General features: G+C 36.0%; 3 protein-coding genes across 5 annotated transcripts; 1 reads left to right on the top strand and 2 right to left on the bottom strand.

Annotated features, from left to right (window-relative positions):
* Positions 1-77: 77 nt before the first annotated feature.
* LOC7490060 (ADP-ribosylation factor 2) lies at positions 78-4,768 on the bottom strand. Its single transcript, XM_024608778.2, has 9 exons — positions 4,574-4,768; positions 4,385-4,489; positions 3,457-3,635; positions 2,771-2,872; positions 1,859-2,024; positions 1,295-1,365; positions 1,076-1,195; positions 709-827; positions 78-576 (listed from the first exon to the last, which is right to left on the bottom strand). Exons 1-9 carry the CDS (start codon positions 4,620-4,622, stop codon positions 486-488), a joined length of 1,002 nt encoding a protein of 333 aa, XP_024464546.2. The 5' UTR covers positions 4,623-4,768; the 3' UTR covers positions 78-485.
* Positions 4,769-7,248: 2,480 nt separating this feature from the next.
* On the top strand, positions 7,249-12,631 carry LOC7457553 (sodium/proton antiporter 1). 3 transcript variants are annotated; one of them, XM_002313107.4, is made up of 10 exons: positions 7,249-7,729; positions 8,338-8,514; positions 8,645-8,773; positions 8,924-9,100; positions 9,450-9,556; positions 10,526-10,646; positions 11,113-11,174; positions 11,286-11,588; positions 11,878-12,172; positions 12,251-12,631. In XM_002313107.4, exons 1-10 carry the CDS (start codon positions 7,454-7,456, stop codon positions 12,368-12,370), a joined length of 1,767 nt encoding a protein of 588 aa, XP_002313143.2. In that variant the 5' UTR covers positions 7,249-7,453; the 3' UTR covers positions 12,371-12,631. The 3 variants fall into 3 exon arrangements, with proteins under 3 accessions (XP_002313143.2, XP_024463700.1, XP_024463701.1); XM_024607932.2 differs by having other exon boundaries at positions 7,472-7,729; positions 8,307-8,514; XM_024607933.2 differs by having other exon boundaries at positions 7,582-7,729; positions 8,327-8,514.
* A 398-nt stretch (positions 12,632-13,029) lies between these two features.
* LOC7490061 (D-3-phosphoglycerate dehydrogenase 1, chloroplastic) lies at positions 13,030-16,094 on the bottom strand. The gene is made up of 4 exons (XM_002313834.4): positions 15,516-16,094; positions 14,245-14,732; positions 14,065-14,160; positions 13,030-13,948 (listed from the first exon to the last, which is right to left on the bottom strand). Exons 1-4 carry the CDS (start codon positions 16,051-16,053, stop codon positions 13,277-13,279), a joined length of 1,794 nt encoding a protein of 597 aa, XP_002313870.2. The 5' UTR covers positions 16,054-16,094; the 3' UTR covers positions 13,030-13,276.
* Positions 16,095-16,214: the final 120 nt, after the last annotated feature.

Below are 16,214 nucleotides of genomic sequence, written 5' to 3'. Positions count from 1 at the left end.
TGCCCTGAATAATTACTTTCCAGCTGGAAGTGCAACGATGACACAAATGCATCCGAGCATTCAGATTTTAATGAAAATTGAATGGTCAATCATATTCCTCACTGGCTTCCATTTCTATTTTTGGACCTATTACATTCACAATGGTCATATTTAGGGCACCGAGCTAAATACATTCTGTGGGAATACTGCTTCACAGTGGCTCTTTACAGCGATACTACACTAAAACAGAACATGTACAATGTGCACGAGAAGGTTCTAATGTACTTGATAGATTCTCCTGCCATCTCTTCCTTTTGTAACTGATGAGTCAAAAACAGGAGATTCTGAAATTGCAACTCAAAATAGGTGGGGATGTTACAAGATTCATGTTGAGCGCCCTCTGAACGTGCAATAATTCTGATCTAGCCGATTTGGCAAGGAAGATGATGCTGCAACCTTAAACGTCCCTTCAGTTTTCCTGCAGAAATCGGGAATGATTTCTAATGTTATGCTGCCTTGTTAGAGATATAGTTAGATAGCCAGTCCAGACCTTCGTATAATCCACGTCCTGAAGTGGCAGAAGAGCTTTGAATGTACCTGCAGAAAGTAATCCAAATTACCACCTGTCAAGCTGAGCAATTGTTGGCACGCATGCTACGACAAAGGAGAAATGAGTGAAATGAGAAAAGGAGACAAGCTCCAATCTAAGAACAGGACACATTGACTTGCCAGCGACGCTGTTTAAGAGCAGGTAGTCCAAGCTTATCAGCAACCTCAGAAACAGACATAGCATTCGGAACATCCTGCTTGTTGGCAAAGACAAGCAGGATGGCATCCTTTAGTTCGATCTGCAAAATGAATAGAAAATGTGCACGCTCGTTTAGATTGAACGAGACTACACAGCATATGAAGAATCTCATAGAAAAGGAGTTGCATATATAGGAAATGAAAATCATCTGGATTTCTAAGAATCAGGATCTTTAGTTCATTCTTCTCCTTTTATTTTCTCAATTATCCTTTCGTTGCCTCTCAAAATTGGGAGTTTCTAACACCCAAGAAAAGGAACTTTAATTTTTGATAGATGGATATTACTAACATCAGATAAAATGCGATGTAGCTCATTGCGAGCTTCTGAAATTCTCCCCCTATCATTGCTGTCCACAACAAAGATGAGTCCGTGGGAATTCTGAAAGTAGTATCTCCATAGAGGCCGAATCTGTTTTGCAGCAAATCATTCAAAAAAGACTATAGTTGATGCAAAAAAACATTCAGCAAACTCTCTTCTTTAATTAATAAAATAGCACTAAGCTTGTACCTTTTGTTGTCCTCCTACATCCCATACGGTGAAACTTATATTTTTGTACACCACCGTCTCCACATTAAAACCTGTGCCAAAGCAAATCAAGGCAAATAGGTATGCTAAACAAACTAAGCAAACTCAAAAGTGAAAACCATACTATACATCAAGAGATCAGAAAATGAATCATTCTGTCAAACAAAGAAGCAGCTGCCAACAGAAGATCCTCAAAACACTGCTATATTTTGTTGGAAGTCCGAGGAATAAATGAAACATGAGCAGCAGAATAAGTTGTTTTGAAAAGCTGATTAAAGTATTAAACAAAGGGGATACTGTTTTCTAACATGTGCTGTCTATCTAGTATATACTACTATGCTTCCGGCAGCATTACGAGCAGATTATCAACAGTTGGATTTTCTGGCTGGGAGCACAAGTCTTATGGTCGGCCTAGGCATATGCAGCATTTGAAGGGATAGACAACTGTGAGAGATAGCCAAGAAAGATATTGAATTAAACACCCATTGAAAGATAGATCCAAGCCAGTTTCATCATGGAAAGGGGAGAGTTTATAGGGGTAGATACCAATTGTAGGTACTGTAAGAACAATTTCTCCCAGCTTTAGTTTGTACAGAATGGTTGTTTTCCCAGATGCATCAAGCCCCACCATGAGAATCCTAATTTCAGTCTTCGGAAGGAATCTTCTTGCAAGTCGGGATATGGTTGCGCCCATACTAAAGTTTGTTAAAACCTAAGAAACACAGATGTATCGAGGTAGAAAAAAGTAGTGCTTAATTGTTGCACCGAGGAAGAGATCTTCCAATGATGATAGAAGATGCATGGAACAGTATATGATGAAATATGAAAAGCACTTATGGAAGAGTAAAGAATATAGCAGGAGAGATCTTTTATGCTTATGTAAATAGCTGGCAAGGGATTTTGCATGAAAAAGGCAAAACGAATAAATTCTGAAGAAGTAAGGAATGGAGTTCATTTGCTTTGTTGCTCTTCTATCTGTAGCTGCTGCCATTTCATAGGAAATAACCATATGAGATGAGTGGAGGTGGTTCAGATTCTATTTCCTTGTCATCTGGATGCCGAACAGAATATGTCTGAGCTTTATAAAGACACATATTCACATCTGTTTGCAGCGGACAAGAATAGAATAAAAGAGCCTTTGATAAGCATTGGGAACAGCGCTTCTTTAAGTAAAAAACGTTTATTATCATATAATTGTCCTTGTAACTCGGTCAGTCCAAGATATCCCTTGTATGGAAGCTGATCTGATACCATCAAATAATATCCAGCCAGTTTATTTTCAACTTAAAAGTAAAAACAACGTAATATCTCGGATGAAAATGCTTTGAACGAATAAAGATTGACATGACTTTTACATTTTCAAATATTCAACATTGGAACCAATGAACAAAAAGTGTAACACCAATATCTTCAGAATCACAAGCTTTACAAACACAAAACACAACCCAAGTGTAATCAATTCTCAGAGGCCGATTGGAAGATAAACACAGCTGTCAAAACACCCATCAATCCTGTTACTGCCAAGGCCACCGTAGGCAAGGGGGCTGTGAGTCCAAAATTCTGCAAAAGCAAAATGGACATGGATTTGATAAGCAATTGTTCACGATTACCAATTATTCCATCAATAATTAAATCACGCTTGAATAAATGGGCTCCAAAATTGATAACTGCAATCAGTCATACGTAGCATCAAGCACTTTCTTGGCTCAAGTGCCTAAACCTCTAAGATAAAGCCAAGCTCCATTACATGGGAATCAATTCATAATTACTAGTTGCAGTGTGGAATGTGGTCATCATTGCTGAAGAGTCTGCCAGTGTTTTAACTTAACTTTCATGATCACAAAAGGAAGTTATTTCCTTGGTTTTGAGCAATAGTAGTATTGGATACCATTAGGGAACACTAAATACATTTTATTTCAAAGTTTGATAGTCTAATCAACAAAGTAGAATCATTATCATATAGTATAGGCAATCACAATTTAGTACAAGCTGCATGTCAGAAGTTTTGAAGTCTTACATATTACAGTGTATTAATACTGTGTTGTATAATGAATTATTGACAGGAGGACTGAATGCTTTTTAAAAATGATAGTAAGCCCTATGTTTTTCGAGACATTGAAACTCATAATTAATACATGTCATACCTCCAAAAGTCCCTTTCCTGTAGCTATTTCAACACTAACGACCCCAGCAAAGCCAATCATTGCAAGCCGTCCAATCCATACATCCACACCGCTGCCCTCCTGGGTACTTTTCTCACATCTTACAGAAACAAATGTTGCTCTCCCTGCAGCCTTTTTCTGACGAGAAGTTCTTGATATCACTAAAATAGAAATTGAGTATTAGTTCCCTACACTTTTAAAGTTTCTTTGGTTGCCAATAAGATAAAGGATAAGAAAGGAACATTTGGAACTGCATAGGTACATTCAGCAGTTCGATTAAAAGTTAAAAACTACTCTTGCGGAACGACTTCTTGGCAAAAAAAACACAACAAGAAAAATGGCAAAAACAGACCACATTACGATTTAAATTCAGACAGCCACTAACTTCGCATCCACCCTTAATAACACAACAAAAACCTCATTGCATCTACTGAGGTTCGTTCAAATTTAAAGCTCAAAGCTCACATCTTGTGGATGTCAGGATAATTTCGCTGACTGGGTGAATTATTTCAGATTATCTTGAACATACAGGTAGAAGCAATACATCAAGAAAGCACCAATTTCTTGACTCGGTCACAAACACAAGACAATGATAACTCTACCTGGCTGTTAATTCCCACAAAGCTGTGAATCTAAACCAACAACACCAGGTGTGCTTCCATAAGTACTCTTTAACTTTCTTTTTTCTTTTTTTTCAATCTCTTGCCCAATTAAATTTAAAACCCATTTTGTACTCACTGCGATGGACATCAATAAAAATAAATAAAAAAATGCTGCCTTTTATACTAAATGATGAAGATAGAAGACTGGAACTTTGAACACACAGCTAGCTAAAATAGGGTGCAAATTAAGGAACAAATGCAAAGCAAGTAATTGATGACAAGAGACATGAAACGAATGAAATCCTTACAGAGTGGAGACCCAGTAGCGAAAGCAGTCCCATTTCGTGCAAGACTAGAAGTGGGTAATCGAGAAATGGGAAGGCGGGTTCTTGATGGCCTAACAGCACTAACATCTGCAACATCAACATTTCACAAAGTACATTAAGTTTCATACAACATAAAAACTTGAAGACTAGCACAGAGAAAGGAGAGTGTACCGTGAATGGAGAGGGAGAGAGAAGCAGAGACTTGAGCTAGTGCTGCCATGGTATGGTGATTTTGAGAAGGAGAAAATTTGTGAAGCGCGCCACACTACCTTACTGTAGTAATCTGCTATCCTGCTCTTTAACTTTTAGTGGCGGTTGAAGATGACCAGACATATTTGTGAGACGTGTAACATGGATTGACAAAGTTTGTCGTTGTAGAATTTAACGGCATGTCGTCTTTGTATAGTTCTCATATTCTAGTTACTCATTCTCATGGAAGAATGACACTGTTTGCCAGTGTAATAGTATATTCTCCCGCTATCAATATTTTTTTAAAAAAATATTAAAAATATTAGTGAATATTTTAAATTTTTTTAGCCTAACAATGATATAGACCTAACAGACTTGGATTTAATGGTCATCTTTAGTTAATTTTTTATAAAAAAATATATCATTTATCCTTGAAGTATTTTTAATAATTGTTTTTATAGTTTTTGTTTATTTTTTATATATATAAAAATTAATTATCCTTAAAGTATCATAAACAAAAATTCTAATTAATTTTTTTTATTTTTTTATAAAAAATATTTAAATTATCCTTAAAGTATCATTAACATAAATCCTAATTAACTTTTTAAAATATTTTTGCTATTTTTTATATAAAAAAATTAAACTATCCTTGAAATATCCTAAACATAAATTCTAATTAATTTTTTTTATAAATTTTTTTTATTTTTTATAAAAAAAAATTTAAACTATATCCTAAACAGAAATCTTAATTAATTTTTTTTATTTTATTTTTTATAAGCTCTTAGGTCTGGCGGCCAAGTCATACTTTATAGATTTGGGTTTGGCAACTATGCCAGACCCAAACAAACAGAGAATAAATATGCATTTTAGTTGTCAGAAGAGACAAAGAAAAGAAAAAACACAAACAATCAATCACTAACGTCAATCCAACCATAATATATTTACACGTGCCGCATCATGTGGAAGAGAGCACATTTGCACATCTATCTTGACGACGAATGACCAAATTTAACCACCAGAAGGAGTTTCACACGCCTCTTTAATGGAGCGGGCGCCGTCTATTTGTTGGGGGCGTGTGGAACACGTGCCAGTAGCTCTTTGAATAAACAATAGAAAAGACAACATGACAACACTAAATCGCTCCTTATGGTCCTCTTAATTACACACCATACTCAAGTAAATTTCATTGTCGCAATTCATACTAATTTATGTCTAGAGTTACAATGAAAACCCCACACCATTTAGCTTTTTGGGATTTATGAGGCATTTATTAACACGGTCCAAACCTCATTCTATATTGAAATTTAAATTTTTTTATTTTTTAAAAATTATTTTTTATATTGTTTTAATATACTATGTCAAAAATAAATTTTAAAAAATAAAAAATATTATTTTGATATATTTCAAAGTAAAAAATACTTTGAAAAACAATTATTATCATAATAACAAACACCACGTTATCAACAAAACTTGTAAAAATTGTGTTATAAGGTGAATATAAAAATTTTAAGCATATCAAACTAGAAACGAAAAGATAATTTAACATGAATTCAAATTCAAAGTATATAGAATGGAATTAATATGACATAACAAAAGGCCCCATTTGTTTGTTGGAAAGTAGTTTCCTTTTGAAAAATGAATTCCGGGGAAAGTGAATTCCGGAAAAGTATTTTTCGATGTTTGGTAGTGTAATGAAAAATAAGTTGGAAAACACTTTCTAATGTTTGGTTATGTCATGGAAAATGAGCTGGAAAATAACTTATTAATGTTTTATTTTTCTCAAGTTTATTAAAATAATGAGGAATAAATCTTACAAATTAAAAAGTTGAATGAGAATGAAATTGAAAAAAAATATAATTTCATAGATTATCTCAAATAAAATAAATAATAATCAAAATAATAGAGATCAAATCTAAAAAATTAAAAAAAATGAAAGATGAAGAAATTAAAATAATAATAATAAAAATTTCATAAATTATTTCAAATAAAATAAGTAACAATTAAAATAATGAGGATCAAATTTGATAGATAAAAAATTTCAATAAAAAAAATGATAAGGAAAAAACAAATAGCAATTATAAAAATAAAGAACAAAGTTAATATAAAAATTAAATTTTAAGAGATGAAATTGAAAAATAAATATTCAAAACAAATTATATATGACAATCAAAAGTTTGAGGATCAAATTTGATATAATCAGCAAATAATGACATTTCTAGATTTTTCACAACTTCCGGAAAGTGTTTTTCGCCCAAATTTTCCAGGAAAACACTTTCCTGAAAACCAAGCCAAATTTTCCTTTGACTGAAAAGTGTTTTCCGTTGACCAAATTTTCTAATGGCAAACAAATACAGGAAAGTTTGGAAAATGATTTTCTGAAAACCACTTTCCAGAAAACAAACACAGCCAAAAGGGAAAACATTTTCCTGGAAACCAAACCAAATTTTTCTTTAACTGGAAAGTGTTTTCTGTTGACCGGAAAGTATTTTTCATTGACCAACTTTTTTAATAACAAATAAACACAAGAAAGTTTAGAAAATAATTTTCTAAAAATTACTTTTCAGAAAATAAATATGATTTAAATCCAAACAAGCCCTTTCCTTGTGGACAATAAAATCACTTGCAACGAAAAAAAAAATCCAAATACCGACAAGTCGTTGTATCAGCATGTCTCCTCATTGGATTTTCCACTCCCGTGATGGAATCCTGTCAACAAGCCATTTCGTTTCCATATTATCTAAAAAAAAACAGCTCAAAATCTCTCCCCTCGATGTAACGGGTAATCATTAGCTTTGCACTGAACCAAACACAACCTCTTCCCTTCCCCAATCGTCAAAATCTTGTTCAAAGTATATAGCTTTAATGGCATCCTTCTCAAATGGGACACACCACTTACACATAACAAACCGATTCAAGAAACAATCATTCCATTCTCTATCTTCCACCCATCTATCGTCACTACCTTATAAGTCTTGTCTTGGTTCATCTTTGTGTAAATTAAGAGGTTCAAGAACTCTTGGTAATGAACTACTTGCTAGAGCTGAAGACAAGGCTAAAGGGTCGTCATCATCACCTCCACCTTCTTATCCTTCAAATGAGCAACAAGGTCAACAGCTCAACATCGATAAACAGCTTCAGGTTCTTTTTTATGTTTCATTTTCGTTAAAGTCTCAGTTTTTATGAGGGCCCTTTTACTTGTTTTGCTAGCTGGTGGATTGGAATTTTAGGTTTTGGCATATTATGTATGTGAATTTGGTTTTGTGTGAATGAAGTGCTCTCGGATTACTGGAAAACGAAATTTATAATTTTTTTCCGCCCAGGTTTTGCATTTCTTATGAATGTGTTTGTTTAATCTATTAATATGGGACTGCCATTATTACTGGGAAGTGCTATCGTCATATGTTAATTTTGTCGCGTACAATGAATTTTGCAATGGATAATGAATGGTCTCGTTTTAGCTTATATCTTTAAAGGTAGATGCGGTCTGCAGATTTCTCTTTCTTCGTGGCTAGGCAAGTGGAAAGTTTATTGAAAATGTTCAATGGGCTTTACTTGTACTTGAAATATTGAATGTAGTCTAATTTGTTGCTTTGGATCTATTTTTTTTGTAACACAAGAATCAATATTGTTTTTGTTATTGAAAACGCTGTTATAACTTATTGAAAACGCTGTTATAACTTATCGGTATCTTTTCACATTCAATGCTAACGGTCAGGCTTGTTATTGACCCTTTAGCATGTAATCAGGAGCTGGAACAAATATCTGGATCATGTGACCCTTTGTGCTCACTTGATGAAACAAGCTCCCGAGATTTTGAAGCCAACTACCAGCCAAAAACTGATTTGGTGAAAGCTCTTGCAATTTTTGCTGCAGCTGGAACAGGGGCGGTGGCAATCAACCATTCATGGGTGGCTGCCAATCAGGTTTATCTTTATCTTGTGTACAGGTTTTTTAATTAAATAAAAAATTATCAACATTTGCATCCAGACATATTATGAAAGGTTATATGAAAATGGTAAGCTAGTAGTTTACTTGATGATTTTGCTGAGACAGGATCTTGCTATGGCATTGCTTTTTGGAATAGGATATGCAGGCATTATCTTTGAAGAGTCTCTAGCCTTCAATAAAAGTGGAGTGGGATTATTGATGGCTGTGAGTTTATGGGTAATAAGAAGCATTGGGGTAAGATTTATACTCTTTGCTTATTTACCCAAACTGATTTTGCTTCTATATTTAAGTTCCTTTTTTAATTAGATTCTATATTTAAGTTCCTTTTTTTATCTGAAATGCATGCCTTCTTCATTAAATATTTATAATTATAATCTTGTGCAGGCTCCTTCACCTGATATAGCTGTTTCAGAGCTGACACATGCTTCTGCAGAAGTCAGTGAAATAGTATTTTTCCTGCTTGGTGCAATGACCATTGTAGAGATAGTTGATGCACATCAAGGATTTAAGCTGGTTACAGACAATATAACCACTCGAAAGCCAAGGACTCTTCTTTGGGTGGTTAGTGTTGTATTTCTTCTGTCATGGGCATACTGACAAGTCCTTTGTTTCAAATGTTTGATAGATTAGACATTATTTGATGAGGAGGCAGCTAGTTGCATGATAATTTTTTCTTGTGGTTCAATATCTTACAGTTATATACCAATTCAAAAAATCATTTTTTTTTCCATTTAAGGCAGCGTCTACTCCTCTATTATGTAGTTACTCGAAGGACCAATAGTTATGGTCTAAAATGATTAGTTTTTAGTTCTAATTATTTTTCTGTTTGAAATTTCTCTATTATCCTCATAATTATTGTGTCATGTTTCCATATGAATTGTTTGTGACCAGTAATTGTTGGATCTTGCAGGTTGGTTTTGTGACATTTTTCCTTAGTTCAGTCCTCGACAACCTGACATCTACTATTGTCATGGTTTCTTTATTGAGGAAACTAGTACCTCCATCAGAATACCGCAAGTATGTGCTGGAATTCTTACGAACTTATCCTCTTCCTATTGAGAATATTGTAGAATATAGCTTGATATTAGTCTCTCATCCTGACTTCAATTCCCGGTTTCATATAGCTACCATGATTCGTGGAAAATGTTATTAGATTTTTACTGACTTAGGCAAGTTCTGGATGTTTCCATGTTTAACACCACCTTAACAAAATTAGGATGTGTTTAGTTGTGGCAATTTTTCCAATTTTATAGGAAATTTTCTGAAGATGAATTAATTATGAAAACATGTTCAATAATTAAAATGAGAACTGTTTTCTTTGGGCATATGTGTTTTTTACTTATCTTTCTACAGAGAAATAATTTAGAATAGAGATGTGATGTGCAGGAAAAAAAAACTAGCACACTATTTTCTGAAAGTACACTCCCTTAAAATCTATTCTATTTAGGATGATTAGGATTCTTGTATGAAAAAATTATCAAAAGTTGTAGAAATTTGGATAAGTTTGAACCATTACATTAGATTTAGAATTTGAATAAAGAAGAGACAGACAACTGAGCCTAAAACCCAAACTAGTCGGGGTTGGCTACGTGGATCCTTTTTCCCCTGTGACTAGATGATATTCCAACCGGAAAAGAAAGAGAGTGAAGAAAAGACATGGATGATCCTAGAATGGTGTTGAACCTTGATTTGTCAGAACCTGAATATAGAGTTTCAGCATTTCCAGTAAGAAGAGAAGCCCCTAATGCATCTGCATAATGGCATTGCTTGATAGATTATTGAGATGCCATAGTTAAACGAGAAAAGCTGGGATCTTAATGTACTAGTGATCTTCCCATTCCTTTTCTTTCCATAGAGGGGAAAATGTTGTGTTTACATTCTTACTTCATTGAACTGCCTTTTATTTTTGGGAATTCCTCCTTTTTTTAACTTGGAAAACTTCTTTAGCTCAGTAGAGCTCCATTTACATATATGGGTTGCTTACAGGCTTCTTGGAGCTGTTGTTGTGATTGCAGCAAATGCTGGTGGTGCATGGACTCCAATTGGTGATGTTACAACCACCATGCTATGGATACATGGGCAGATATCCACATTGCCAACCATGAAGGTCTTTTCATTTTCCATTGTCCATCTCCATGATTTGTCTTAATGTATTCCCTAGTATAGAGTTGGATTCAGTGGCAAATAGGCTAAAATGCACCATTGGCAGGGAAATATATCATGCATCAAATGCACACATGATTTACCCTGAAATAGACTGGTTAACTTGAGGGGTCAAATCAAAATGACTGGATAAGTTTTATTCCTTTCTGGTGGACATAATTTTGATACCTCAACAAGGTCTTGTGACGAGAAAAAATGTTTTTCATTTAATCTCATCTTACACTTTTTTTTCTTCCTGAACCAACCTCACATTACATTTTACTTATAGATGGAGAAGCGCTTGGAATTTGTGTTACAATTGATAGATTGACATGCATGTTAATTTAAAGCTTGGAAATGGCATGCCTCAGTTCTTTGAGAAAATTTAACTAAACAAGATCGATTAAAAAACACTTCACCTTTGCTTGCAGGGCTTGCTTGTACCGTCTGCTGTTTCTCTAGCTGTCCCACTGTCTCTATTGTCCCTGACCAGGTACTATTCTTCTTGACGCATTAGAGAAAAATAAGAATTAGAGCTCTGAAAGATTTAGTTTAACTTCACATATTATGGATGACTGAAATGTGTTTCTCATGTTCCATTCAGTGAAGTAAACGGAAAGGGACAGGACTTGCCGAATGTTTTGGCATCTGAGCAGATGGCTCCTCGAGGACAGCTTGTTTTCTCTGTGGGTATTGGAGCTTTAATTTTTGTTCCTGTGTTCAAGGCCCTGACCGGATTGCCTCCTTTCATGGGAATGCTGCTTGGGCTTGGAGTTCTTTGGATTCTCACAGATGCTATTCATTATGGCGAATCAGAAAGGCAAAGGTTAAAAGTACCACAGGCTTTATCGCGGATTGACACTCAAGGAGCCCTTTTCTTCCTTGGAATCCTTTTATCTGTGAGCAGGTATACATGCAAACAATGCATGGATTTTCCGGTTCCATGTTTGTAATTTGTGCTTACAATTTGTCCCGCATTAATTTTACTTTGAATTTTGTGTCCTGCAAGATTTGGGTTTTTGACTGATGTTTCTAAGTTTGATTAGTGACTTGTGTTCTTCTTCATTTTGCAAATACAGTGTTCCGCCTTTCTATATATTTTCTCATGAAAAATCTATAGTGCCACTGGAACTCTGGAAGGTAGAAGGTTGTGGTTTTCTTGGTTATAATAATTTTGAATAATATTTTTTTCGCAGTCTGGAGGCAGCAGGGCTTCTTCGTGAACTAGCAAATTACCTTGATGCACATATTCCAAATTTTGAACTGATTGCAAGTGCAATAGGAGTTGGATCAGCAATTATAGACAATGTTCCACTGGTTGCAGCAACAATGGGAATGTACGATCTCTCCTCTTTCCCGCAAGATCATGAATTTTGGCAGTTAATTGCATTTTGTGCTGGAACTGGTGGTTCCATGCTAGTTATTGGCTCCGCCGCTGGAGTTGCTTTTATGGGGATGGAAAAGGTGGACTTCTTTTGGTACCTGCGGAAGGTATGTTCCGGATGAATGGCATTCCTAGTCAACATATTTTTCTTCTTTTGAGTAAAAGAACTCGTTATCTTCTTTCAGGTGAGTGGTTTTGCTTTTGCTGGTTATGCTGCTGGTATTGCTGCCTATTTAGCTGTTCATAACTTCAGCATCTCCCTACCAACAACTCTAGCAGAGGTTCCTTTCCTCTCAGGTTCATAAACTCTAGTACTCGGGTCTCTGATGGTTCACTGGCTTTAAAGGGATGTGGCCATCCGCATCAGATTAAACTGGTGATAAACCCGAACGGCAAATGGGTTCCCTGATGTTAAAACACTTCTGAGCACTTGAACGAGCGAATATGAATTAGATACGATAAATTGTGTTTTCATTAGATACATGTCGTCGACGGATCACATTATGCTTGCCTTCGACCTGGTAGAAGCCAAAAACATCTTTTGTTCTTTAGAACAATTTCGATTAGATCACACTGAGCATGTGACATCATTTAAATTTCTTTATAAAAAAAAAATGAAATTTTAACCCATGAATTTTGGACTGATTTTTTTTTCCCGTAGGTTAAACGAGTTGGTCTAATTAATCAAAATAATGTTATTATATTTTAAAGTTTTTTTAAAAAATATATTAAAATAATATTTTTTTATTTTTTTAAAAAATTATTTTTAATATAAACATAAAATACAAATAACACCAAGCTAAAATAATATTATAAAAAAAGAAGTTGAAACCATACTAATGACTGATAATATGACAGATCAGAAATATGGCGGTACCATGCAAGTATTATTATGGGCGAAACAATGTCGAGGCAAACCGCAAATCTAAAACGAGAAATAAGCGAGACATAAAACGCATAAGAATCAATAAAACATTTAAGAAACTATTTCATCCATGAAGACATTCAAGATGAAAAGAAAGCTGAATTAAGAGGCATGCTTGCCTCCATAAAGTACATTCACAATCTCAGTCTCAAACCTCTGATTATTCTTTCCCCTCCCCTAAGCTGCCTACTAGGTAACACTCATCAAAATCGGCCACTAGAATGAAGTTTTGCTACCCCTTCGAATAGAATTACTATAAAAAAAAGTAGCAAAATGGCATAGCCACCTATAACTTGAGGAAAACAAACTCTTCAACGGCCGGAATATCACCTATCTTTTTCAAAGTTTCTTTGCTGGGTTGCTCATCAACTCCAATTGCCATGACAGCTTGCTTCCGTGGAGCAATCCTTCCAACACTCATGAAGCTGACATTGACATTCTGCCCTCCTAATACGCTTCCCACCTTGCCAATCATACCAGGCTGATCAACTTGTCGGCAGAGTATAATGCTACCTTCCAAGCTCACATCCACCTCAAAAGATCCAACCCTGGTCAAATGGGGAATTCCATCCTTCACTCGTCCCTCAACCTTAATCTCCCCTGTCTCTGATATGGCACTGGCGAATTTTGATTCCACATTGGCGATTTGAACCTGGATAAAGTCAAGTGGACTCTCAGGAGAACCATCTAGAAGAATGCGTTCTTCACTTATTCTTAGTCCCCTCTGTTTAGCACTGAAATCAGCATTAACCAAGTTCACAAAAACACTGGATATGGGCTCAATCAGACCCTTGGTAATCATGGCACGGAGCACCCTGGTGTCAAGGTCATCGGGAGCCCTAGCAGAAGCATAAGTCACTTTCACATCTTTCACACCACTCCCACCTGACACTAGCTGGACAGCCAGTCTCCCAAGTTTCTCAGCAAGCTCAACAAATGGTTTCAGCTCAGTCAGAACCTGCAAGGGAGTAAAAGCAATGGCAAGGGAAAAGATTGTGTTCCTTAATTTCTTATGACAGCTGTATGAATTAAACAGTGAATTGAATTAAAGATGACCTAAGTTTGTAATAATACCTCAGCAGGCACCATTGGTGCATTGACTGCAGTGGAAGCAAGCTCCCCTTTCAAGGCTCCGACAACAGCTTCTGCTATTTCAATAGCAACCCCTTCCTGCACATTAAACAGGAATTTTGTTTCATACCATGGTAAAGGAAAAAAGCAACATGTTTGTTATTATATGACCAGTAAACACACCTGAGCTTCCATAGTACTAGCACCAAGATGTGGGGTCACAGTGACCCTCTCATGCTGCACCAACTTGCTGTCTTGTGGTGGGGGCTCCACAGTGAAAACATCAAGCGCTGCCTGAGCAACGATCCCAGCATCCAAAGCCCTTACCAGGGCATCTTCATCAATCACTCCTCCACGAGCAACATTGACAATTCTAACTCCTTTCTTCATCTTCACAAAAGTCTCATCATTGAGGATCTTTGCTGTAGCAGGAGTAAGTGGCATGTGCAAGGAGATGAAATCTGCAGTTGCTAAGGCTTCATCAAAGCTCACAAGCTCCACGCCAATTGCACGAGCGCGGTCTGCTGGGGCATATGGATCGTGAGCAATTACATGCATGCCAAGCCCCTTGGCACGCCTAGCAACTTCTGATCCAACCTTACCAAATCCCATGACAGCAAGCGTTTTCCCAACAAGTGACACGCCCACATATTTGTTCCTCTGCCACTTTCCTACATTAATCAAGAAACATTTGAAATAAGTGCTTCTAGACAGTATCAAATCCAATTGTCCCGTTGAAAAAGTTCATACGAATTAACAAAATTTGCACCAGAAACAAATAATAGCATTCATGGAAAAACTCAATAATTGTAATCTTATGATGTCCATTTAATATATCCACTTAACCATAAACTTGTCATAACCATTACGAAAAGATGTTGTGCAGTCAAAGGACATAGTTTAACCATAACTTTCCTTGACCGATATTTAAAGTTATATAATACAAAAGAAACAGCTACCTGACTTATGTCCATGTTTTTATTCGAATCTTCCTTTGAAATTTGTACGACAACAAACAAAATTTACATGTTTCTCTAAAACTCACTATCCTTAAACCCTTCCTAAACCCACCACACCGCTATCTTTCCTGGATATGTAAAATAAACATCTTCAGTTGCGTGCATGTTAAGTATGTTTTGAATCATCAGCTTATTTGATCTTTTAAGAGACTAAAGTATCCATAATAAATCTCTTAAGCATATAAAAAACCACATGCAAACCAGATCTCACCAAGAAAAAAAAAGGATAAGGAAAAAACAAAGCATAACAAACCCAGATCCACCCTTAACCGAGAGTACCTAAAAACAGCATCGCTTCAGAAGGAATGTACTTTTACTTATCAAAGTATCCAAAATCCCAGCTTTTTAATCAAAACCCATATTTTTTAAAACCTTTAACCACTCAACAAACTCAATCAAACACAAAAAATAAAGAAAATGCAAGCAATTGATTACCAGCTTTAACAGAGGCATCAGCCTGAGCAACATTTCTCGCCATAGCAGCCAACAAAGCAATTCCATGTTCAGCAGCAGCAATAGTATTGGCAGTAGGAGCATTGACAACCAAACATCCATGTTCAGTTGCGGCAGCAAGATCAACATTATCAATACCAACACCAGCTCTACCAACAACCTTTAATCTACCGCCAGAAGATTCAAAAACTTCACGACTGACTTTAGTTCCACTACGTACAATAAGGGCATCACAAAGTGAGATCTTGGTACAAAGTTCATCTGGGCTTAGATTGTAAGAACAGTCAACGTTTGCAAAATCTTTCAAAAGGTTTATGCCCGCTTCTCCTAGTTTTTCTGCTACCAAGACTGTTGGTTTTGAGTTTAGGCTTGCGAAGAGGACTATGAAACGTTGTCTGCGTGAGGATGTATGAAGGGGGGAGAAGGTGGGGAGTTTGTTGGTGGAAATGAGAGAGAGGGAGGAGAGATTTTTCTTGGTAATGAGGAGGTTGGAAGCGGCGGTAGGGGTGGTGGCTGCCATTTTGGTGCAGATTGTATAAAGGGAAAGAGGATCTAAGGTGGGATTTTATAGGTGTGGGATTTGGTGAGGGTTTTTTGGGATGTGAAATGCAAAAGGTAGTGCACGCGCGTGAGTGCTTGTGATTGGGGCGGGAGAGAGCGCGAGTACGCGGTGATTGCTGA

Source organism: Populus trichocarpa, chromosome 9 (genome assembly GCF_000002775.5).
Source record: "Populus trichocarpa isolate Nisqually-1 chromosome 9, P.trichocarpa_v4.1, whole genome shotgun sequence".
In the NCBI taxonomy this organism is placed as follows: Eukaryota; Viridiplantae; Streptophyta; class Magnoliopsida; order Malpighiales; family Salicaceae; genus Populus; species Populus trichocarpa.
The sequence above is the reverse complement of the archived record's forward strand: the minus strand, read 5'-3'. Positions and strand labels throughout refer to the sequence as shown.

Bases quoted from the DNA above. Each gene is read 5' to 3' on its own strand.
- LOC7490060 (XM_024608778.2), bottom strand. From the start codon at position 4,622: ATGGCAGCACTAGCTCAAGTCTCTGCTTCTCTCTCCCTCTCCATTCAC. The intron at 4,490-4,573 runs GTACACTCTCCT...TTGATGTTGCAG, and splicing joins TCTCTCCCTCTCCATTCACG to ATGTTAGTGCTGTTAGGCCA. The intron at 828-1,075 runs GTTAGTAATATC...TTCATTTTGCAG, and splicing joins TACATCGCATTTTATCTGAT to ATCGAACTAAAGGATGCCAT.
- LOC7457553 (XM_002313107.4), top strand. From the start codon at position 7,454: ATGGCATCCTTCTCAAATGGGACACACCACTTACACATAACAAACCGA. The intron at 7,730-8,337 runs GTTCTTTTTTAT...GCATGTAATCAG, and splicing joins ACATCGATAAACAGCTTCAG to GAGCTGGAACAAATATCTGG. The intron at 9,557-10,525 runs GTATGTGCTGGA...GGTTGCTTACAG, and splicing joins CCTCCATCAGAATACCGCAA to GCTTCTTGGAGCTGTTGTTG.
- LOC7490061 (XM_002313834.4), bottom strand. From the start codon at position 16,053: ATGGCAGCCACCACCCCTACCGCCGCTTCCAACCTCCTCATTACCAAG. The intron at 14,733-15,515 runs GTAATCAATTGC...TGATTAATGTAG, and splicing joins TGATGCCTCTGTTAAAGCTG to GAAAGTGGCAGAGGAACAAA. The intron at 13,949-14,064 runs GTATTATTACAA...ACTCCCTTGCAG, and splicing joins CACCAATGGTGCCTGCTGAG to GTTCTGACTGAGCTGAAACC.